Consider the following 24,234-nt stretch of genomic DNA (forward strand, 5'->3'; position numbering starts at 1 on the left):
CACTTGCAGAAGGCTGTTGCTGTAAATGGGAGAGACCATGCAAGGAAGATCCATTGCCAAGAATTTATGACACATCACTCACAGTGATGCAGCACTTTGAGTCTTTCCAGCACAGTGAAAATGGCATCCTCTAAACAAGTTTAAATAACAGCACACTGACTATAGCCCAGGCAGCAAAATGAATGGAGGGAAACGCAGTTCCTCTTGGTCCACTCCAAATTACACAGGATTGTCCTGTCTCTTGCTGGGTGATATTCAACTGTATCTTTCATAGCTTTTCTAGTACAGACTTCCGCAGCCCAGAGAGTCAGTCATATCCTGTGCTGCATCCAAAGCAGCGTGGCCAGAAGGGCAAGGGAGGCGATTCTGCCCCTCTGCTCTGGTGAGACCCCATCTGGAACACTGTATCCAGCTCTGGGGTCCCCAGCATAGGAAGGTCATGGACCTGTAGAAATGGGTCCAGAAGAGACTATGTAGATGATGGAGTGCTGGAGCACCTCTCCTCTGAGGAAAGGCTGTGAAAGTTGGGATTGTTCAACCTGGAGAAGAGATGACTCCAGGGAGACCTTATAGCACCTTCCAGTTCCTGAAGGGGCTACAAGACAGTTGGAGAGGGACTTTTGTCAAGGGCATGTAGTGATAGGATAAGGGGTAATAACTTGAAACAACAGGAGGGTCAGTTTAGATACAAGGAAGGAATTTTTTACAATGAGGGAGGTGAACCACTGTAACAGGTTACCCAGAGAAGTTGTGGATGCGTCATCCCTGGAAGTGTTCAAAGCCAGGCTGGATGGAGCAGCCTGGTCTAGACGAAGGTGTCCTTGTCCATAGCAGTGAGATTGGAACTAGATGACCTTAAAAAGGTCCCTTCCAACTCAAATTATTGTATGATTCTATGACATTCACCTGGGGAAATTGTGCTAAACACAGAATAAATTTGTCATGCTGTGTCTGTAGTCCCTCTGTGTTCTCATTCCCTACCAAAATGCCATTCATACATGCACACAGTCATCATGTTTTCTGTCCTGCATTGCACCAGCAAAACTCGGCTAGGATCAGCTGAAAGAAACAGTTCTCAGAAATTCTGTGGAATACATCCCAGCCATAGTTCTACTCAAAGAGCAAGCAAGTCTCTGACAAAGATTAAAATATCACTCCTCTAGACCATTATTGGTGCTAGACACTAGAGTTCATGAGTGAATGTGGCAGTCTTGAGCTGAGATAGTTTAATGCCATAGATACAGCAACTCTTAGGAGAAAAGTGTTGATTTGTCCTTTCCTCTGACAATCCCTGCCCATATACTTCCATATTTCCACTGTTAACCTTTGTCTTGTCTCAAGGAAAACATGGGAAAATTCTAGGCATTTTCTACCTAATGTAGGACCTTTGCAAAGTTGCCTGTTATTTGGAAAAAATGTTCAACACTGGAATGCCTTATGGTCCTCTTCCATAACAGGCAGCCAGACTTGTCAGCTCCATCACAGGATAACCACACCTCACTGTCCTTCAAAGCACGTATAATATGGACACAGGTCATATTTGCAAGGGGTATTGAGAATTCAGAGTTCTGAGCAAAAGGTATAGGTGTTAATACTGATTGGTAGTGGAAGCAAAGAAATTGTTTAAACATGACACACCTAAAGATGTATTTATTTCCTTGTATTTGTAGAGCAATTATTGATTGCTTGAAGAAACTGTAAGCAGGAAGTCCTCTTGGCATTTGGAGTGTAACAGAAGAAGGAGAAGATCTGTTGTAAGAGGTAAGCGGAAAGATTAATACTTTTACAGTACTAATTATTTGAGAGAAGATGAAAGGGCAGAAAATTCCAGTAAATTCCACTCCATTTTTCACTAGGTGAAGCAGAGAATAGATGTAATATGTAATACCTATGTAGTTCTTATTTTCTCTTACGTTATTGCTTGGAGCATAAATTATTCCGGCTGTTAAGAGTCTGGGAATAGGAATGTAAAATATATAGATAGTATATTAGCAGGGAAAAAGTAGAATCTGTGCTTAGTTTTGGTGTTATGCTGAAAGTGAAACAGTCAGTTGTGTATAACATTCACTGCAGCATTTGAAAATCATTTAGAGACTGGTGAAAACGTATGTTCCAAACCGTTAAATCATCAACCCTTCTTCCTGCAAGTTTCTTAAAATACAACAATGAACACTCCCTCTGCTTGAAATAATAAGGTTTTGACTTAGAACAAACCCAACTTGCTAAATAGCCTAAACCTCAGTATTTCTCATTGTGTCTGTTTTATAGTTATAACTTCAGCTGTACCCTCTCCAGTTTTACTTTTTGGTATAAAACAACATACCAGATTAAAAGAATTAAATCTATTTAGGAATACAAATGGCAATCATACAAGCGATTTTGATGAGGAAGTATGGCATTTGATTAATTCTTGGGGAAAAACTGAATAAACTATGTGATTTTTTTAAAAATTAATTAATTAGCCAATGTGGAACATAACCAGGCTGGAAATAATGCAAGTTAAATATGAATGAATAAATAAAATAGAGACCAAATCCACATGTCTCCACTCCCAAAAAGAAAAAATAAAGTACTCCTTACTTAATATTAAAGCCAGTCAGAAACTAACCCAAAACACTAACTGTTTAGGCATATTTTTCACAGGGAGAGTGGAACGTATGCCAAACCAGAACCTGGCAATTTTTGTTTTTTTTTCTGGGCTCTCAACACTTCTCTTACATTATTTTTGGTTCATTCTCTAAAGAAGTAAGTAATTTGGGGGGCTTTGAAACCATGTATTCATTTTATGGGCTCAGTGGTCTTTAAGTGTCCTAGAAATTTCATCTGGAATGCAAAGATAGCAGTGGCTCAGGTAATTTCTCCCAGTGAGTCAGATTCTCCTCTGACAGCTCAATCCTGCACAGGAAAACAAGGCTGAAGTTATTGTTGTCCAAAGAGATTAAGATTCTCTGCCATACAATGGGAACAGCAGGGAAGGAAAAAAAGACAGAAATGCTCTGGGAAAACATCTGATAAATGAGCTAACAGACAGGTTTCCCAATAAAACCATTTTTGTTGTTCATTTAAAGAAACTTCTTGTTGTATCTTGCATGATACTACTGTGCAGCTGTGAGATGCTTCACAGTTCAAATACCAAGACCACTTGCCCTTAGAAATAGGGCACTATTTGTGGGGGGAAAGTATAGTGAAACTAATAAGAGATGAAAAATTAGTGACAGGGTATCACTATGCTATTTAGCAGTAGCGGGAAGACCAGAGCACACGTATGAAAAATGCAATAGTTTGTCAAAGGTAAGAGGGCTGCCTATCTTGGTATCTGCTCATCTGCCTTTGGTTACCTCTGGTGCAGCTGAAGGAAATGTCACTGCCTTCTTTTTTTCTCTGCATGTCAGTTGTTTCACAACCTACCAAAACCATCTTGTAAGGAGAAAATTCTAGAAGAGAAACACTGCTGCAGCTTAGTTGGAGGTTTCTGGGGATAGGGAGGCCATGACTAAATATGTGTTTGCGTGTGTGTGTAAGTAACCAAAACATGAGAGAGAAACCAAAACATGGTTTGTCATGATTTCTCCTTATGCCTGGTTGACCACAAGTGAGTGAAGTGGAAAACAACATATCAGCAGCAATGGCTACTTGAATAACCAGATGACAGCATGCCAGGTAATGCTGAAAATGCTGGAAAAAGGTGAGGAATGTGGGAAAGCTCAAGTAGGACAGGCTTGTAATTCAGGTGCATGTGGTTGGATTTGCAGCCAGCAAAATATCATCATAGCATACCATCAATAGTGTATTTGCACACCAAAATAAATATGTCTGTAACAAGGCTGGCCCTTGTCCAGTTGCATTATGAAGCTCCTATTTGTACCGCAAATGTGTACTGCCTGTTGTATGTGGGCAAGTGCTAAGCCAAAGCAGGTAAAATAACACAGGTGATTAATTAGTCAGTGCATACAATAGCATAAGGTTGGCTGTCTGTGATCACTGACTGCTGGGAGAACACATTCTAATACTCTTGCCTGTACAGAAGTGAACCCTCACTTTGCCACTTACTGATTTTTCTGACTAAAGTAGCTGGGAGGTGTTTCTGGTGTTAAGCACACTTTGTGACTATGGAGGCCAAGGCCCCTGACCGGTGTCTTGTCTGTGATGAACAGCCAGGAAACAACACAAGGGAAAATCATCAGCACAATCAGAAGTGCAGTTGGAACTGCATTGTCAAGGAAAGCTTGTTATACTCCAAAGGAGAAATTAACTAAGCCACTTCATTAGTCAGGCTAACAGTGCAAAAAATAAATAGCAGGCAAAAAAACCTACCAGCCTTGAAGTAAAAAGCTTACATTTCTGAATAGAGAAATGTAATTTGTTAATGTATCTTTCAAAAATCCTTTCAGGACTTAGTAAATGCCTAATATCTTTACACCCTAAAGGGGTTAATAGCTCCAAGTGATGAATTGCAAAATGTATTTTGATAGCTTTTTAACTTCGTTACGATCCGTGTTTAACAGTTGGAGAACAGCTATCAAATCTGTAATATAAACAATCAGCATTTTAAACTCCTTATAAGAAAGCCTCTATTTTAGACATGGGTTGTTCTTTGCTGTGTGCCTCCACTGAAACCACAGTGGAACAGCATCCTAAATATGATTTACCAGCACAGGACAGAGACTGTCTTTAGAAGGCAGTTCTTCATTGCAGATTCTCTAAGATTTTCATCTCTCCAGTCCCAGATAGATCTTATATTACAGAGGGACCTGCCCATGGAACTAAATCCGTTTCACACAAGTAGTAGGTGCATCCATTTTTGGTTCATTGCTCCTGTGCCTACCCAACACCCTTCATACCACAATGACTCCTTGGTCTTCTGTTGGGGTTTTATTTTAGTCCTAGTTTTTTTCCTGTTAAAGGAAGTTTTTCCCATATGCATGTTGCTAGGGGACAAATGACTGTACTTAAGAAAGACAAGAAGAGCTGCCCATTGGGGGTGGGGTGGGCCTGGCTACTCCTTTGTTTCAGCTGGGTGTGGGGTCAGTTCGCTCTCGGTGTTTGGAAAGAGAAGCTGCAGAGAAAGAAGCTGCTGGTTCTTTCTTCAGCCGTTTTTCTTTCTGCTGGAAACAACACTGGGACCCCAAAGCTGCTTTCCCTGCCCTGCTGGGGGCCGGGCTGTGGCCGCCCTGCCCCGCTGCTGCTTCAAGCCTTCGCTACGCTGTAGCTGTGCTCGCCCTGCCTGCCCGACCTCCGGGGGGTTCCCCATTTGGATAGGTCTCCTCTGTCCTCTGGGATCTGTGCTCATCCCTGCCGCTCCAGCCTGCTGTTCCCAAGAGTCCGGCTGGACACCAGGATCGGCTGCCCAGGGGTTTGTGAAGCCTTTGTTCCATCCTTCCCCAGGATCCCAGGGCACCAGCACCGCGTGCTCCCCAAGCTCGCTCCGGAGCGCCCCCTGCAGCCGCGGGGGAACCATCGCACCTGCCCTGCTCACCGGGAGCCGCCAGCGCCCCTGCCGGCTGCGAGCGGAACTGCACCCGAGGGGAAAGGGCCTGACAGCCGAGAAGGCTGGGACTGGGTTTGTGATTGTTTGCTGTTACTGCCACAGTTATTGTTGTTTTGGTTGACTGGTTATATATATATATATATAATAGTAAAGAACTCTTATTCCTATTTCCCACATCTTTGCCTAAAAGCCCTTGATTTCAAAATTATAATAACTTGGAGGGAAAGGGGTTACATCTGCCATTCCAAGGGAGGCTTCTGCCTTCCTTAGCAGACACCTGTCTTTCAAACCAAGACAGATCTTGGCGCCCAACATGAGACACGAGGGCATTAAGAGAGACAGATGAAAAAGAAATAACAGTTCCTGGATAACTTAAGTTTGTGTGCTGGATATAGGAACCTTGGTAGGCAGCACTATGTGGTCTACTTTACCCTGGTTCGGGTGGCATGTGGCCGTGGCTATATTCTTCCCCTTTGCAGCTCCTTACTTGAATATGGGTCCTCTGACTAAGGCTACCGTTGCTGTTATCCAGCTTCCACTATGGGTCGAGAAGGTGAGGAATTCATGGGTTTTTAACTTCCTCCGGAATGTGGGCACGTGGATAAACGGCTATCACACACTGAGCGCATGTTTTTGGGGTTATGTTAACAATGGTACCTTCTGTGAGGAAATGACACCAGGGGAAGTTTTCCCCCAACCCCTCAACCAGTTCTTTGGACCCACCCCATCAATTTTCGAAGGGTTTAGATTCCCTCTGAATACTAACCACCTGCTGCTGGTAGGCCTACTCTATTTAGCATTCAAGGATAAGTTGAGATTGGCTTGGATAACTACCCAGACACCAGCCCCAGAGACTAGAGATCCTGCCCCAGAGCCTGATCCTGCCCCAGAACCTGACACAGCCCCAGACACTAGAGATCCCACCCCGGAGCCTGATACTGCCCAACAGCCAACCTCAGAAATGGATTACCCTAACTGGGTGGGGGTACTGGCAAAAGGGATGCAGGAGGTATGCCAGGAGATGGGCCAGATGTGCCAGGAGATGTGCCAGGAGATGGGCCAGGTGCGCCAGGAGATATGCCAATTGCTAAGGGAATACACCTCCTCAGCTAGTGAAAAACCCTCTCCCTGCCCCAAAGAGGGTGAGTCCGATGGTGCAGCAGTGGAGCCCACGGATGTTACAACCATCCAGGTTTCAGCTGAACCACAAGGCCAATGACAGCCAGCAGCAGTCGCCCCTGTGCAAAGGAGGATGTGTAAGACCAAATCAGTACGACCAGTTAATGATGATGGGGAACCAGGGCCCTCACAACCAGCAGGAGAGCCAGAGCCAGAAATCATCACTGAGTCCCTGTCATACGACAGTCTCCGTGGTATGTGAAAAGACATTGTGCGAAGGGGGCGTGAGCCTTATACCACCTGGCTGCTTCGGGTTTGGGACCTTATGGGCACAAGTGTGCAACTGGATAGTGGTGAGGCAAGGTATCTGGGATTGTTGACCCAGGACCCAGGTGTGAACCAGGTATTTGTGAGGGAGCCAGGGCCCCTTTCTCTCTGGGAGCGGCTCTTAATGAGTGTGAGAGAAAGGTTCATTCACAAAGAAAGAATGCAGGAGTACCATCATAGAATGCAGTGGAAGACACTCGAGGAAGGGATCCAACAGCTAAGAGAGGTGGCAGTATTAGAGGTACTCTTTGGGAAGGATGGACAGTATGATAATGACCCTGATAAGGTCAGGTGCACAGGACAGATGATGTGGAACCTGGCAAAGCTAGGGCCACAGCAATACACCACCTTCATTGCAACGATTGATGCTGACAATAACCGAGAAACAGTGGGCTCTGTTGCCAACAAGCTCAGGAATTATGACACTATGGTCAATGGTCCGCTGAAAGCTCATGTCTCTGCTGTGGTCCAGGACCTCAAAGAGGAGGTGAAGGAGATGAGGAAGGAAATGAGGGAGGAGATGAGGAAGGTCAGTGTGGCACCAGTGCGAGTCACAGGCCCCCAAGTCAGAGCCCGTCATCCCCCTGCTAGAGAGAGGGTACACCCCATGAGCTGAGCTGTGGTTTTTCCTGTGTGAGCATGGGGAAGACATGAGAAGGTGGGATGGGAAACCCACTTCTGTCCTGGCAGCGCGGGTGCGTGAACTCAAGGAGGGAGGCACTAACCGAGGGGGTTCCACTAAGGTGAAAGTAGCCTCAGCCTCCCGTGACCGAGCTGCCAGGTATTACAGAAGGGAGGATGATATGTCGGATCCCCTTGAAGGTACCTCGAGCATGTACGCCCAGGGAAAGAATGATAACCAGGGCTAGAGGGGCCCTGCCTCTAGCCAGGAAGAGGCACGGGAGAACTGGGTTTTCTGGACGGTGTGGATTCGATGGCCTGGCACATCAGAGCCACAAAAATATGATGCATTGGTTGATACTGGGGCACAGTGTACTTTAATGCCATCGGGACATGTGGGGGCAGAACCTGTATCTATCGCTGGGGTGACCGGGGGATCACAGCAGTTGACCCTTTTGGAAGCTGAGGTGAGCCTGACTGGGAAGGAGTGGCAAAAGCATCTGATTGTGACCGGCCCAGAGGCTCCGTGTATTCTGGGCATAGACTTCCTCCGAAATGGCTATTACAAAGACCCAAAAGGACTCAGGTGGGCGTTTGGGATTGCTGCTGTGGAGGCAGAGGGCATTAGGCAGTTGAACACCCTGCCTGGACTATCTGAGAATCCTTCTGCAGTTGGGCTCCTGAAAGTGGAAGAGCAACGAGTGCCAATTGCCACCTCGACAGTGCACTGCCGGCAGTATCGGACAAATCGAGATGCTGTGATTCCCATCCACAAGATGATCCGTGAGCTGGGGAGCCAAGGGGTGGTCAGCAAGACCCACTCACCCTTCAACAGCCCCATTTGGCCTGTGCGCAAGTCTGAAGGGGAATGGAGATTGACTGTGGACTATCGTGGCTTGAATGAAGTGACTCCACCACTGAGCGCTGCTGTGCCGGACATGTTGGAGCTCCAGTACGAGCTGGAGTCCAAAGCAGCAAAATGGTATGCTACTATTGACATTGCCAATGCATTTTTCTCCATTCCTTTGGCACCAGAGTGCAGGCCGCAGTTTGCTTTCACCTGGAGGGGTGTGCAGTACACCTGGAACCGATTGCCCCAGGGGTGGAAGCACAGTCCCATCATCTGCCATGGACTGATCCAGACTGCACTGGAAAAGGGTGAGGCCCCAGAACATCTGCAGTACATTGATGACATCATTGTGTGGGGGAACACCGCAACAGAAGTGTTTGAGAAGGGAGAGAGAATAATCCAAATTCTCCTGGAAGCTGGTTTCGCCATCAAGAAGAGCAAAGTCAAGGGACCTGCCCGAGAGATCCAGTTCCTGGGAGTAAAGTGGCAAGATGGACGACGTCAGATTCCCACTGAGGTCATCAATAAGATCACTGCAATGTCTCCACCGACCAGCAAGAAGGAAACACAAGCTTTCCTAGGCGCCATAGGTTTCTGGAGGATGCACATTCCTGAGTACAGCCGGATCGTGAGCCCTCTCTACCTGGTTACCCGCAAGAAGAACGATTTCCCCTGGGGCCCTGAACAACAGCAAGCCTTTGCCCAGATCAAGCAGGAAATCGCTCACGCCATAGCCCTTGGCCCAGTCAGGACAGGACCAGAGGTGAAGAACGTGCTCTACTCTGCAGCCGGGAACAATGGCCTGTCCTGGAGCCTCTGGCAGAAGGTGCCTGGTGAGACTCGGGGCCGACCACTAGGATTCTGGAGCCGAAGCTACAGAGGGTCTGAAGCCAACTACACTCCCACAGAGAAAGAAATCTTGGCAGCTTATGAAGGAGTCCAAGCTGCCTCAGAAGTAATCGGCACAGAGGCACAGTTGCTTCTGGCACCCTGACTACCGGTGCTGGGGTGGATGTTCAAAGGAAAGGCTCCCTCCACGCATCACGCCACCGACGCTACTTGGAACAAATGGATTGCCCTCATCACGCAGCGCGCCCAAATTGGAAACCCAAGTTGCCTTGGGATCTTGGAAATAATTACGAACTGGCCGGAAGGTGAGACTTTTGGGTTATCTTCTGAAGAAGAAGAGGAGCAGGTGACGCATGCTGAAGAAGCCCCACCATATAACGAGCTACTAGAGAGTGAAAGACAATACGCCCTCTTCACTGATGGCTCCTGCCGAATTGTAGGTGCTAGCCGGAAATGGAAAGCCGCTGTATGGAGCCCCACACAAGTTGCACAGGCTACTGAAGGAGAAGGTGGATCGAACCAATTTGCTGAGCTCAAAGCCATTCAATTAGCTCTGGACATAGCTGAAAGAGAGAAGTGGCCAAAGCTCTACCTCTACACTGATTCATGGATGGTAGCCAATGCTCTGTGGGGTTGGCTGGAAAGGTGGAATAAGGCAAACTGACAGCGCAGAGGAAAACCAGCCTGGGCTGCTGAGGAGTGGAAAGACATTGCCACTCGGGTAGAGAATCTATCCGTGAAGGTCAGTCATGTAGATGCTCACATCCCCAAGAGCCGGGCTAATGAAGAACATCGTAACAACAAACAGGTAGATCGGGCTGCAAAAATAGAGGTGTCCCAGATAGACTTGGATTGGCAACATAAAGGAGAGTTGTTCCTAGCTCGATGGGCCCATGATGCCTCAGGCCATCAGGGCACAGATGCCACCTATAAATGGGCACGAGATCAAGGGGTGGATCTGACCATGGACAGTATCTCCCAGGTGATCCATGACTGTGAGACATGTGCTGCGATCAAGCAGGCCAAGCGGGTGAAGCCCCTGTGGTATGGTGGGTGGTGGTCCAAATACAAGTATGGGGAGGCCTGGCAGATTGATTATATCACATTGCCTCAAACCTGCCAAGGCAAGCGCTATGTGCTCACAATGGTAGAAGCCACCACAGGATGGCTGGAGACCATCACTACTGCCCGGAACACCATCCTGGGCCTGGAAAAGCAAGTCCTTTGGAGGCATGGCACCCCTGAGGGAATCGAGTCTGACAATGGGACTCATTTCAAGAACAGCCTTATAAACACCTGGGCTAGAGAACATGGCATTGAGTGGGTGTACCACATCCCTTACCATGCACCAGCAGCTGGGAAGGTTGAGCGGTGTAATGGACTGCTTAAAACCACCTTGAAGGCACTGGGTGGGGGGACTTTCAAAAACTGGGAGGTGCATTTAGCAAGAGCCACCTGGTTAGTTAACACTTGAGGCTCCACCAGCCGAGCAGGCCCTGCCCAATCCGAACCCCTACAAACAACAGATGGGGATAAGGTTCCAGTGGTGCACATGAGAGGTATGCTTGGAAAAACTGTTTGGGTAAAGTCTGCCTTGAGCAAAGACAAACCCATCCGTGGGGTTGTTTTTGCTCAGGGACCAGGTTGCACCTGGTGGGTGATGCAAAGGGATGGAGAGACCCGATGCATACTGCAAGGGGACCTTGTTTTAGGGTGCACTACCCATGGCTTTGTACTTGTATCAGTATCAGCATGTATATATGTATATAATTCGGGTGATGCATGTATTTATATGGTTAAAAAGGTTAAGTTTCATGTAACATGTTAGTATGGGAAAAAATTCAGGGTGGATAATGTTGGGGTTTTATTTTAGTCCTAGTTTTTTTCCTGTTAAAGGAAGTTTTTCCCATATGCATGTTGCTAGGGGACAAATGACTGTACTTAAGAAAGACAAGAAGAGCTGCCCATTGGGGGTGGGGTGGGCCTGGCTACTCCTTTGTTTCAGCTGGGTGTGGGGTCAGTTCGCTCTCGGTGTTTGGAAAGAGAAGCTGCAGAGAAAGAAGCTGCTGGTTCTTTCTTCAGCCGTTTTTCTTTCTGCTGGAAACAACACTGGGACCCCAAAGCTGCTTTCCCTGCTCTGCTGGGGGCCGGGCTGTGGCCGCCCTGCCCCGCTGCTGCTTCAAGCCTTCGCTACGCCGTAGCTGTGCTCGCCCTGCCTGCCCGATCTCCGGGGGGTTCCCCTTTTGGATACATCTCGTCTGTCCTCTGGGATCTGTGCTCATCCCTGCCGCTCCAGCCTGCCATTCCAGCCTGCTGTTCCAGCCTGCCGTTCCCAAGAGTCTGGCCGGACACTGGGATCGGCTGCCCAGGGGTTTGTGAAGCCTTTGTTCCACCCTTCCCCGGGATCCCAGGGCACCAGTGCCGCGTGCTCCCCAAGCTCGCTCCGGAGCGCCCCCTGCAGCCGCGGGGGAACCATCGCACCTGCCCTGCTCACCGGGAGCCGCCAGCGATCCCTGCCGGCTGCGAGCGGAACTGCACCCGAGGGGAAAGGGCCTGACAGCCGAGAAGGCTGGGACTGGGTTTGTGATTGTTTGCTGTTACTGCCATAGTTATTGCTGTTTTGGTTGACTGGTTATATATATATATAATAGTAAAGAACTGTTATTCTATTTCCCACATCTTTGCCTAAAAGCCCTTGATTTCAAAATTATAATAACTCAGAGGGAAAGGGGTTACATCTGCCATTCCAAGGAAGGCTTCTGCCTTCCTTAGCAGACACCTGTCTTTCAAACCAAGACATCTTCCAAGAGAGCTGCACACGGTTTTTTGTTTGTTTAAGAGATGGGTCTAGGCCAAGCACACTCAAATGTATGTGACTGATACAGAGCAGGTTTCCAGCCCAGGTAATTCTCATCATGAGCACATGAAGGACCCCTGCCCTAGAGCCAACTTCTCAGTGACAGTCAATGTCTATGACTTCTATTCTCCCTCTTGTACACTAAAGATTTCCTGATAAAAATCTTGTGGGCATCAGACAATCTGTGCAAAATATTACAACTTCAGTTTTCCCTTAAATGAAAATTCAGCAAAAAAGTAATCTATCCATCTTAATTATGACTAAGTATGAAAACCATATAATACATGTGTATTCATGTATCTATATATGAAAATTGTATCTAAAACAATAGCATATGTTGACACTTACAAATGTAGTGTGGTTTCATTTCACTCTTTCAGATTTGATTCCTTTGGGCCTGATGTAATGCCTTTCCACTCCCAACTATTCCCAGCTGTTGAAATGACCTTTGGGAACACAGGCTTCCTGAGAGCTACTCTGCATCTCAGTACGTGTGAACCAGGCACAGTATGGCAGGCGGATGCAATTTCAGGGTCTCACAAATCAAATACACTTCAGGAACAAAAGGTGAATTTGGTTTAAAATTCCTCTAATTCACATTAGTAGTTTGATAATTTAGGTGTCAGAAAGGTTGTGGATCAGTGTAATGTCTGGTCATGCAACAAATACCTGATATTAAAACCTCATGGTTACAGTTATGAAATACCCGACATTCAAAGGTCAGAAGTGGTATTCCTGCATTTCTTTGTGGGATGTTCAAAACTCCAGCACTCAGTCATACGACACACTGAAGTTCAGGTGCCACTTTGATCTGACAACAGCCTATTTGAAGATGCTCACAGAGGCCTAGTCCCTTCAATTATGGGAAGAATGACATTCCTGCTCACTGTCACAGGCATGGATAGGCCACTGGTTAGTACAGGTTTTTGATTAAGTTAAGCTTCAAAAGAGAAATACAAGTCTTGAAACAGAATTGTTAGAACTTTCCAATCCAACTAAAACTTTTGACTTGTCATTTTGAAAAGCCTATAGAATTATAAAGGTGCTTGTGTCTCTGGTAATGTATGTTAAAAGCTGTTCAACTTTGTAAATATGAAAATGAGTCACATAATAATGATAATTTAGATTTTTTTCATAACGCCTACTGATCCCAAAGAAAATGCAGCCATCAACATAGATGATGGAGAGCTATTGAATGCTACTGCACTGGTTTGCTCCACTGTTACCCTTTTCTAAAAAGGCTATTATAATATTTCGAGTCTTTTACCATATATGGGTCCAACAGCTAAGTGAGAAAAAAAATCTAGTATCTTTAGAAAGCCACTGGATCTAGGATTATTGGCAGAGCAAAACTGTAGCACAGAAGATTCTGTCTTGGAGAATGGAGACATTTGACAATATATTTGTTTCCTGATAGAAATAGTCAAATGTTCTTGAAGCTAATTGTAATTGCTGCTGGTTTTCACCAGTCCTTTACTGATGGTGGTCATCTTGCTAAAATAAGGCTCACACTTGAACATTTCTGGGAGTTAGCTCACTGTGAGAAACTGCAAGCAGATTTCTAGACCATTTGAGGATACCTGAGGATGTCTGAAGCACTTCTGAGGAAAAAGGCAAGTTGTGACACTCATTCCTTGCCTTTAGGGGAATAAGTAAATCTGCAGCTCTTCTTTGGTCAGAACTTAACCAACTGAACCTAGCCACAAGCTGAGCATTAGAATCCATACTTCAGGATAGATGTCAGCATAATTTTGCTACTCCAAAATGTCAGGAACATAAACAACCAAAAGGAAAAACATGTGGTGATACTCAGTACAGTTTGAAGAATCCCAGCAGTATTAAATTCAACTCCTTATCAGTTTAATTGAACATTTGCTGTGGAATGTAGAGAGTGAAAAAGTGAGCATTTGTGTATACTTTGAACGCCATCTTCCACTCTGGATCATTAGTTCTAGCTGCTAATGGAGTACTGCTATTAAAAATAAAAAGACATTAAATCAAAGGCCATTTCTCCTAATGGGAGCCAAGTCAGTGCTTTTCACCTAGAAAAAGGGTGGAGTGGATTTTGTGCCTACCCAGCAACACACTCAGAGAAGCCCACAATCATCGGGGACAAGGTTAAGCCAGTTCAGTGTCTGTACAGAGTATAGACTCTCCCCTGCTCAGGGAATGTCATTCCTGCTTTCCTGAACTCCGCCTGCAGTATCTGGAGGAAAGCAGGCTCGCATTGTCTTCCACTGCTCGCCCCAGGAAACATGATATCATTCTCAAACAAAAGCGGGAAAGCTGACAGATCTATTGAGATGGGTGTGACTACAGCACACACCTCGCTGGTCAGCCCCTGTGGAAAATGCAGTGACTGGCAGCTCATTGGTGCTGGGCTGTCTGTGCTCTCCACATTTTTATAGCTAATCTCTGCAAATGACTTTTGTTTCTCCTCTACTTGTGACTTAATGAACGCTGTTGCTGTCTATGTCAAATAGGTATATGACACCATGCAGAGAAATAGGAGGGACAAGGAAAAAAGTTGGAATAACTGGACTTTCTTTTCTTCTCCATCCATAGTGCGTACAGCACCAGATATTGTGAAATGCTGGAACTGATCTGAGGGCTAAACAGGTTGAATTCATGTGCAGCTAAACAATCCAGAAACTGAAGCCACAGAAGAGGAATTGGTAATAACAACATGTAGCCTATTACAGCAATTGCTAGATAAGAATATTTCCAAACATGATTTCAACAGATTAAAAACTTTTTTTTTTTTTGCCTGCATTAACGTCTAGCCTTTTATAGATGCCAAAAGTAACATCTCAAACTCATAATTTTATTGTTAACAGCTGTTGGCATGCTGCTAATCAAGAAGATCTGTACAGAGCAATTGTGAAGAAAGTTGCAGGGAAATAAGGACTTCTGCCTTTTCGTGCTACTTTCTGGTTTTCACTGCAGGACAATTTGCAGTTCTACAGCACATTACATTTTTACTGTGGAACAACCTGTATATATATCTCAATGCAATGGTTAAGGGTGAGTTAAGAGTCTAAGGTTGTCATGTGACTTGTATTTTTCTTTTACAGATTTTTACAGAAGAAACTGACTAGAAAATCAAAATGAGGATTGTAAAAGTGATCTTTACTCAAATGTGGAGTAACTTTGAATCTGATGGCAGGAGAACAGTCCTCAGGGCTCTGCATGTGATAGGTTCAGCAATGTATCTCTAACATTAATGCTGAAATTACTGTAAACTAAATTTGAATTAGTACAATATTTGCGTATACCTTTCTACAGATATCTCTTATGATAACTTCTGACTTGCTGAACTAATGACATTTCCTGATAATACTATATAACTGTGTTTTTAGTGGTTTTAATTGATCTTGTATTTTTTCCCTCTTTTTTCCACTGACTCTCATCTAAATTCCACTTGTGGAATCTTGTCTGAAATCAGATACTGGAATAGCTACACATATCCAGTGTATGGCTAGTTCATAAAGTCAGTCACAGAAGTTGACATTAATCTGTATTTAGAGCAGATTCCTTAGGGAAAGATACCAACGGTTTCAAAGTTATCAGCTGTCTAAAAAAAATTAGTACATTAGATAGAAAAGAAACCCTGCTGCAACAAATGTATCAACAAACAACTTCAACAGTTAAAAGCTGCAGCAGTGAATCCTACATGTAGCTAAATCATCCCCAGTTGCTTGGCCCCAGTCCTGCCCTCACTCGCTTTAAGAGCTCTGCACAGAGAAGTGGACTCCCTGAAACAAACACGAGTACTTAAATCAGTAAAGGTAAGCGCTGGAGTGAAGGGTAGACAGTCAAAGGCTAGGTGCATACTGTGTGAAAAACAAAGAAAGGCATGACAGGTCCACTACAGATATTAGAGCCAAAGTTTACCTGAAATCAACAGGCTGAATCCATAGAGAACTAGGTGTGCTAGAGGGTCCATGCTTTCCAAAGTATATCCATCCAGTTCTTACAGCTGTTCATGGAGTATCCTTTCCTCGGGGCAGACCTTTAGCAGTTACTCTTGTCCTGCATAGTATGCTGTTTACAAGTCACAGGCAAGAAATCAGAGCACTGGCGCAGGCTGGAACAGTCTCATTGCTGTCTGAGTACAGGGAGTTTAAGTTCCTTTTTCCTGTTTCCTTTGTAGATTAGGATGGGAAAGGCAGGATCTTAAAGGCATTTTTGTATCAGCAGGACTGCAGGGGAGTGCAAATCCCATCCATCCAGCAATACATCAAAACAATTATCTGAAGCTGCTGGAGAAGCAGAGGACTGCTGTTGTTCACAGTCAGCAGAATAGGAACAATGATGGCATCCTCCAGTAGGTGTGAGAGTGGAAGTAAAACATCCTCCACCTAGGTACAGTAGGTGGAAAGTGCTATTATCTCATTCTTAAAGTCCAGGTCTGCTAAGTTCTCAGGGTGCTGTAGTGTTTTCCCTTATTTATTTAATCCACACATAAACTGCTGGCCACAATGCATTTCTGCACACAATAATGAAAATAAGAAGTAAACAGTAACAAAGCAGCCAGCTGAATCCAGTATAACCAAAGCCATCCACAATCCAGCAAACTATTCCCTTAGTTCATGTGTTTTACTGGAAACTATTTTTCTTTACATTTGACAATTGGAAACAGACTGAAAACTTGTTGCAATAATAAATCTCACACATAGTTATTATGACTTCAGTGGGATTAAAATGCCTGCATCACTCAGGGAGGTCTTGAAACTCGGAAGCTAAAACAAAACACAAGGAAAAAATACAAAGAAAAGCAGAAAAAAAAAAATAAATGAAATAAATGTAAAGACAGCACTCATATATATAAACAGAATTGAAATTAACGAGCACTTGACAAAACATGATCCATGGCAATACAGCATTTGAAAGTTCTGTAGTTCTGCCAAGATGCCAACAGCCAGAATTACTTTTATGGAAATACAAAAAAAGGAATTTTCAGCACAATTTTGGAAATGGGGTATGGGTTTATCCTACTTTGATTTAATCTCCTTTTAGCCTTTGATTGTAGTGTAGATTTCACAGAGGAAGTCCTTCACACCCAAGATCTATTGCCATGTGGAGAGAAGGGTTACAACCACAGCAAACGGGAAGGCAGCAGCCCAGAGTTCCTTACGTGTGTCCCTCCTTTCCCTCCATATAACCAAAAGCCAAAACAGGTAGAAAATTATACTGAAAATACCCTGTGGGTGCAAAAACACAGTATGAGGTACAAACACTACTAAAATTCTTTTTTGATGCTTAAAGGAGGCAGAATATAAGATATTTATGTGGTTTGGTTTCAGACTAAAATAAACACATATATTTTGTCCATTTGAGATTTTGGAGAACATCTACTCTTCTTTTACTCTTAGATGTGAAGCAGTAGTGATTACCCCTCTCCAATTGCACCTTAGCTTTTATAAGTCTGCAAGTAGAGATCCCTCCAATACCAGAATACTTACTATATTAGCAGATACTAAATATTATCATATTTCCCATCTAGTGGATAACTGGTTTGTTATTCATTTAACCTGTTTATAAGTTGGCCAATCCTCGATTATTTTTGATTTGTTGAGGGATGGGGAGCAGGAAGGAAGGAGAGGGGACAGGCTTAAACAACTGTGGTCAAGGCTGTGGTTCTCCAGATTGCTGTTCTAATCTTAGAGGGGTTTTTAAAGTTTCCACTTAAATCTCACTTTCCTGCTGTAAAGAGGTCACTGAGGAGAAATGCATCATGTCTCCATTTGAAAAACACCTAAATAGAAAGTAATGCTTCTGATACTGATTTTGCAGTATGAATAATGGGCCAGGTGAGCTGTTCATTCTTTTTTGAAGAACCAACTTGTGCCTACTGATCATTTCAGCTGCCATGATGACAAGGTAGTTATTTATCTCAGAGTGGACAGCCTGAACATGAAGCATTCCACAGATACAAGAAGGTTGCAAAGGCCTGCTGAAGCCAGAAGAGAGGAGATACATACTAACCCAAGCCAGAATTTGTTTAGGGTACCAGCGTCAGCAGGATTGTGTGTTCATTTCTGTTTCATTACAAAATTTAATTTTCAAAGAAATGAAGAATAGCATCTGCAATTCAGCAAACACTAAAGTACTCCTTTATTTGTAGTATGTGTTAAATGTATGTCTATTTGGAAAGCTTTTAAGTGCCACCACAATTACTGCTCCCACTGAAGTCCAAATTAATCACATGATAAGCTTTTTCTACTGCAGAATTTAAAGGATTTCAATATTCTGTCTTATTCTCACTCAACATTAAGTGTCTGCTAGGTCTACCTTTCATATTTTCATCCTTGTATTTCATGTGCCTAGAAGGTAAGTATTTTTTAAGGTAGGTCATATTAATTTTGTGTCCCTTGAAGTAAAAACTGTATTATCTGATCACCTTCTTAGTGAGCGACACAAAAGTGCAGTAGAATTGCCTGTCCCCACCACCAAAAAGATAGTCCATAGCTAATGGGGACACTGAGTCTCAGCCTGCATTCACTATTAATGACATGAAGAATTCCAAATAGCCTTTGGCAAAACCTGATGGCCAGTAAAAGAAACTGGGCTAAAAGTAAGGATGGGACAAGGAGTAAAATACGGTACAGAGTTACTCTAACTTTTATTGCATGTGGACCTGTTGACTGTCAGGGTGTCCAATGAGCATCCTTGCTACATCTTCAGGTAGGTATGTAGCTGTATTTTGGCCCCACAGACTACACTCATCTTTTCTAAAGATACTTTAGAAAGGCAGTTTCAAAAGAGTTCCCCTCAGAAACATCAGTTTTGTTGGTGGTTAACTGCTGATTCAAACATATTCACATCTTAACTCCCAACATAATGGCATGCTTAAGTTTAAATTACTTGCAGCAGGGAAACAAATTGTCTTCCAACATGTAAATATAACCCTAGCATTAAACATGGCTTTTCATAACTGTCTTTGCTGAAGGCTAATTTTATGATATGTCAAGTGCCCTGAACTCCTGACACCAGGCTTTCCTCTTTAGATAAGCAGCACACTTGTCTCAAGGACAACCCATTCATACATGCTGCACCACATGGAAATATGTGAGGAGGAAAAAGAAACAATGCCACTGCACTTCTTTAGTCAGGTAGATGTGTTAGCAGAAATCACATATCCTCTTGCAGTGTCTGGTCACATTATATTTTTTGGAACCAAGCCATTACTTTTGCCTTGACATGATGTTGATACGTCTTATTAGGAGGCAGTAAAGGAACTTTAGGAATTATTACTCACCACAGTCAGCTAATGTGAAACAAAGGCTCACAAATGATGGGGTTTAAGCTTCTTTTCTCAAACAGATCCTGTTCTCCTCTGCAACATGGCCTATGCCATTGCGGCCAGCTGTAGCCCCTAAACCATCTATCTGGGATCACCTGGAAGTGAGAGGTAGCAGACAGGTGGCCAGGGAGAGGACATGTGCAGCTGCTGGTCTAAGAACTCAGGATGAGCGCTGCCCCTACCACTTCAGTGGCAGTGGTAAATTGAGGGAGGTAAAGGTTTCTGGGGTACATGTCATGCAAACGTGGATAGGACAGTATGGAGGAATGGTGCTATTGAAATGGGTAGTTCTGAGAAACCTTAAGGTGAGGTAGAAAAGGTAACAGAGAGTTTTTTGCTGCACTGCTTCCCCTGCATATGCATACTCAGAAAGCAATTCAGGGTTGCAAACATATGATCCACTTTTTTTGCTCAGCATTTTTGTTTTCTTTTCTAAAAAGAGTTCCTCTTGGAGAACACAGCCTGGAAAATGGCTGAGTACCAAGCAGTCTACAGAACAGCCTTAGCCAAAGGGAGCTGTTGCTTTCCTGTCTTCCTTGATACTGAAATGAAAGGGAATTTACTGAATGGAATTAAACATAGGACCTGATGGGGATCTCAGGTTTCTTTCAAAGGGAAAGCTCAGCTGATGAAAAAACACAAGAATACTTTAGAGCTTCTGTATCAGTAAAGTCATTGTGAAGAACATTAGGCCATTTGTCTAACATCTATGCTCTGAAAACTTCTGCTTTGCGAGTCACTTGTATTCTTTTGAAAAATGCTTCATGTATATTTTAGACTAGCCTGCCCGTTGTCAGCAGAAGGACAAAAAAATGGTTCTCTGTTCTACTACTTTCATTGTAATTTTTTACAATAAATTTTGAAGGACAAATGAGTCTGTGTGTTTATGTTTAATGGCAACAGTTGTATATCCAAATATCTTTAAGATATTGATATTAAATCTCCCCAAATGATGCACAGCAAGAACAGTAGGGCATGAACAAGGCAAATTTCATATTTTTGCCATCTGAAGAAATAAAGATTAATTTCATAAGCCTTGTATTGCCTATGATCTTTGAAGATCTGACTACTGTTTCCAAGGACCAGGAAATGGGTCATGCTAACTAGATCTCAGGGGTAGTGTTCCCAGCCATTAGGGTTACAAAATTCATTCTTAATATCCTGTTTGTGAGACCTACTACCTTCCACTGACTTATTATCACACTGTTAGTATGATTTAATGGTGCTTTTTAATGGTGGTTTTAAACAAGTACAACTTAGTGATAAATTTCCTGTCCACCTGCCTCTTCTTCCAAATTTGGGACTGGAAATCTTGCAGAAATCCTGGAAATCTGCAGGCTTTATTTAGAATTTTGTCTCTCATGCATAATTGTTAAAGTCACTGATGCAACTGATAATTTCTGCTATATGTGATTATATGACTATAGTCACTATTTTATTTTTCTTCCTAATTTTAAGAGGTGCTGAGTCCCCCTTACATCACAAGTACTTGTGGGCAAACTTGAGTTTTATGTTGGAGACAGTTCTTGCACCTTATTCATCCTTGCTGCACAGCAGAAATCTTGGGGCTGATACAAAGATACCAGTGCACAGTGAATCAAGCTCAGTCACTTTGAATGTAGCTTTCAAGGAATTCGCTCTATAAGTGGATAATTTAACATTTCTGGCTCTTTTTTTCTCTCTTTTTTCGTCTTTTTTTTTTTTTTTTTTTTTTTTTTTTTTTTTTTTTTAATGTGGAACATTTCCTCCCATTTCACACATTTGGCGTATTGTCCAGTTAGTCCTCCTTCCTGAAAAGAGAACCTGTAAGTGTTGGGCTCAAGTCACAGCAAGAACATTTCTTCCTCTGCTCCAAGATTTTGTTAATCCCAACAAATGATTAATCAAAGCTGGGATTTGAATTCAGATAATCTCTGTAGCTGTGAATGCTTAAAGTCTTCCTCTTTACTCAAAAAGAAAAAGATGTCAACTATTTTGTTTGGGAGTAATCCAGTTCCCTTCTGAGTGATTGACCTGCATTTCAGAGCCTTGCTCTGCACATACAAAACATGTATCATTTGGCATTCAGCTGCTATTCACACTGTGTAGCTGTTCAAGCGAACTCCAATTTTATGACCACTTTCAGAATCTGAAGGGTTTTCACTCTGATTGCTACATCCACCACACCCAGATGATTTAACACCATGAGATGTTTCCAAGGAGTTCACTCAAAGCAGGTACTTTAAGAACAGTTACAAAGTAATCTTTTAATCTCTTTCTCCTCAAACTAATACATTCTAATGGCTAGCACCTCTTCTTAAGGTCTGCATTATGCCTCGTAGTTTTGTTTTATACCAGCAGCAGGAAATTAGAAGTGTACTGAAAGAACTTACAACCACTTCACCTTGGAAACATATCCCTACAATTGTGAAACAGCACATAGTAACACTATGAGCCATTAACTAAAGTTGTCAGAAGGAAAGAACTCTCAGTGTTCCACCTGTCTAGAATGGCTCAAAGGAATACTACATTGTTGACTTCTAAGCTCACTAAGAGAAAGTTTAAAAAAACAAACTTATTTTGAAAGACAGACAACATTTTTTAATCACCATGAAAAGTAGTGAAGGCAAGATGAAGCAGGAAGACCAACAAGAGGATTAACCTTTGCTTGCAGCAAAAATAAGAGTTTGCCTGGAGATATGATGATATCCCTTAATATATGGGAACAAGGTTGGTGCACTGTCATGCCATCATGAACTGGGAACAACAGCAGTCATTCCTGTGCTTGTCCTCAAGCAAAGGACAAACAACATGGCAGCAACACACCCTTTGATTGAAGGCTTTGAAATTGAAATGCTTCTTTACATACAGTGTGCCATTGAAGTGGGATGTGGAGTGACAATAATTGTCAAACCTGGTATCCTAATGCCTCAGTGGTATCTTACTGAAGGGGGACTAGGTTAGGGAACTTTTAACAAACTGGAAAACGTAACTCCATGGAACTTGGTGAAACGCACCCATGTGTGTAAAGAGGTAGCTGACTTATGGCATTGCAAGGTCATTCCTGAGTACCTTTTTTTTTATGGCGGTAAGAGAGAGGCTTCTAAATACTGAAAGATAGAGTATTCACTCCTACCTTCAGGAGAGCAAGAAGAGTGATCCAGGGAATGACAGACTGGTCAGCGCCATCTCAATCCCTGCGAAAGCTGTGGAGCAACTAAGGCTGTATACGATTTCCAGACACATGAAGGATGGGAAGGTGATCACGAGTAGAGAGCACAGATTTATGAAGAAGATTATGCTTAACCAACCTGATAGCTATCCAAAATGAGGCAACTAACTCACTGAGCAAGGAGAGAGGTTAGGATGTTGTTTACCTCAACATAAGCAAGGTGTTTGCCAGAATCTTCCATTAAATCCTCATAGATAACGCTGACAAAGTATAGTTAGATAAGCAGGCTTGGGGCTCACCGTGTGGTCAGTGGCCTGAAGTCCAGCTGGAGGCCAGACAGTAGTGGAATACCACAGCCGTGGATATGGGGACAATACTGTTTAACCTTTTCACTGATGACCTGGACGACGGGTCAGAGTTCACCCTCAGGAAGCATGCAGATGACACAAAGCTGGGAGGAGTGGTTGATACACCATATGGGAGCAGTGCTGTCCAGAGGGACCTAAACAGGTGAAGTGGGCAGCCAAGAATGTCATGAAGTTCCGACACATGCAAAGTCCTGCCCCTGTGGAGGAACAATCCAGGCACCCATGCACACTGAGGGCTGAGTGGCTGGAAACCTGCTTTACTGAGAAGGACCTTGGGGCCCTTCCTGGTGTACACTAAGCTGACCAATAGCCAACAATGCACAGCAAAACAGGCCAGCAGTATTCTGGCGCATGTTAGGAAGAGCATTGCCAGGCAGGCTGAGGGAGGTGATCCTTCCTCAGCACTGGTAAGAGAGGTGAGCAGAAGAGGTTTTAAGTATCTCCACCTCGCAGATGCTGCCAGTTAATTCATGTCCTCTCAGTCTGAAGTCATAGCATAAAATGGATAAAAGACTGCCTGGGTAGAGAGAGACCTGTGTTACTGAATTAGTGTCCGGATGTATACACAGGAGTTTCAGTGAAAAAGTATTGTGTCTGGTACTTAAACCGTATTAAAAAAAAAGATATAAAGAGTTAAAGAAAAGGTGATTTTCATTGATACTTGAGGAACTAGGTAAGGGTACCGTTTACTCAGCTCACTACTGGGAGTGAGTTACTCATCTTCCAGAGGAAGATGAAACACTTGCCGCATAGCTCATCACTTAGAATCCATACAGTTCTTTTCAGCCATGGGTACTATGACTGGTATCAAGGACCATAAGGAGGAATTGTTAAGAGAAAGAATGAGTGATGAGATTCTCACACAGAAACAGGCTATCTGAAGATCCTTCAGTAGAACAAGAAAAGGAACAGCATGCTAGAGAAAGGGGTTTCATGACAGGCACCTCCTGGGAACACAACAAAAGCCTGTAAACTTTACCATGCTGTCTTACAGAATCACTACCAAGGAATAAAACCTTCCCCTGCCCTGAGAGAAAACAAAGTCAGAGCAGTCTGTTTATTCAGTCTGCAGCCTTTTTCCATTGTTCATTACAATATGTTATTCTAGCACAAGTGGAATTCAGGAGGCAATCTCTCTGGCTGATGGTTTGATTGGTGAGAATATTAGACTTCAACTATCTCTGCAAATAATGGGCTTTCTCTGGAATAGCTGAAACTCTGACAGGAAGGAAGAGACTTTCGTGGGAATTTCCCCTAGATAACAGTCCTTAGTTTATAGAAATCCTGTTCCATTATCT

General features: G+C 43.6%; 1 protein-coding gene and 1 long non-coding RNA gene across 4 annotated transcripts in view; one reads left to right on the top strand and one right to left on the bottom strand.

Moving 5' to 3' along the window:
- The window catches only part of LOC138103782 (uncharacterized), an 18,966-nt gene extending 2,913 nt beyond the window's left edge, over positions 1-16,053 (top strand). Inside the window, exons 3-6 of one of the 2 annotated variants that reach the window (XR_011147851.1) lie at positions 1,671-1,761; positions 12,492-12,678; positions 14,677-14,786; positions 15,186-16,053. This is a non-coding gene — a long non-coding RNA (uncharacterized lncRNA). Of the gene's footprint in view, positions 1-1,670; positions 5,606-12,491; positions 12,679-14,676; positions 14,787-15,185 lie in introns of those variants that run through there. The other variant, XR_011147850.1, reaches the window with a different exon arrangement.
- The window catches only part of TEK (TEK receptor tyrosine kinase), a 59,653-nt gene extending 36,494 nt beyond the window's left edge, over positions 1-23,159 (bottom strand). The window contains exon 1 of one of the 2 annotated variants that reach the window (XM_069002349.1): positions 16,006-23,159. In XM_069002349.1, the coding sequence (XP_068858450.1) occupies positions 16,006-16,057 (52 nt within the window). In that variant the 5' untranslated portion in view covers positions 16,058-23,159. The remainder of the gene's footprint in view (positions 1-16,005) is intronic. The other variant, XM_069002351.1, reaches the window with a different exon arrangement.
- Positions 23,160-24,234: the final 1,075 nt, after the last annotated feature.

Source organism: Aphelocoma coerulescens (genome assembly GCF_041296385.1).
Source record: "Aphelocoma coerulescens isolate FSJ_1873_10779 chromosome Z unlocalized genomic scaffold, UR_Acoe_1.0 ChrZ, whole genome shotgun sequence".
In the NCBI taxonomy this organism is placed as follows: Eukaryota; Metazoa; Chordata; class Aves; order Passeriformes; family Corvidae; genus Aphelocoma; species Aphelocoma coerulescens.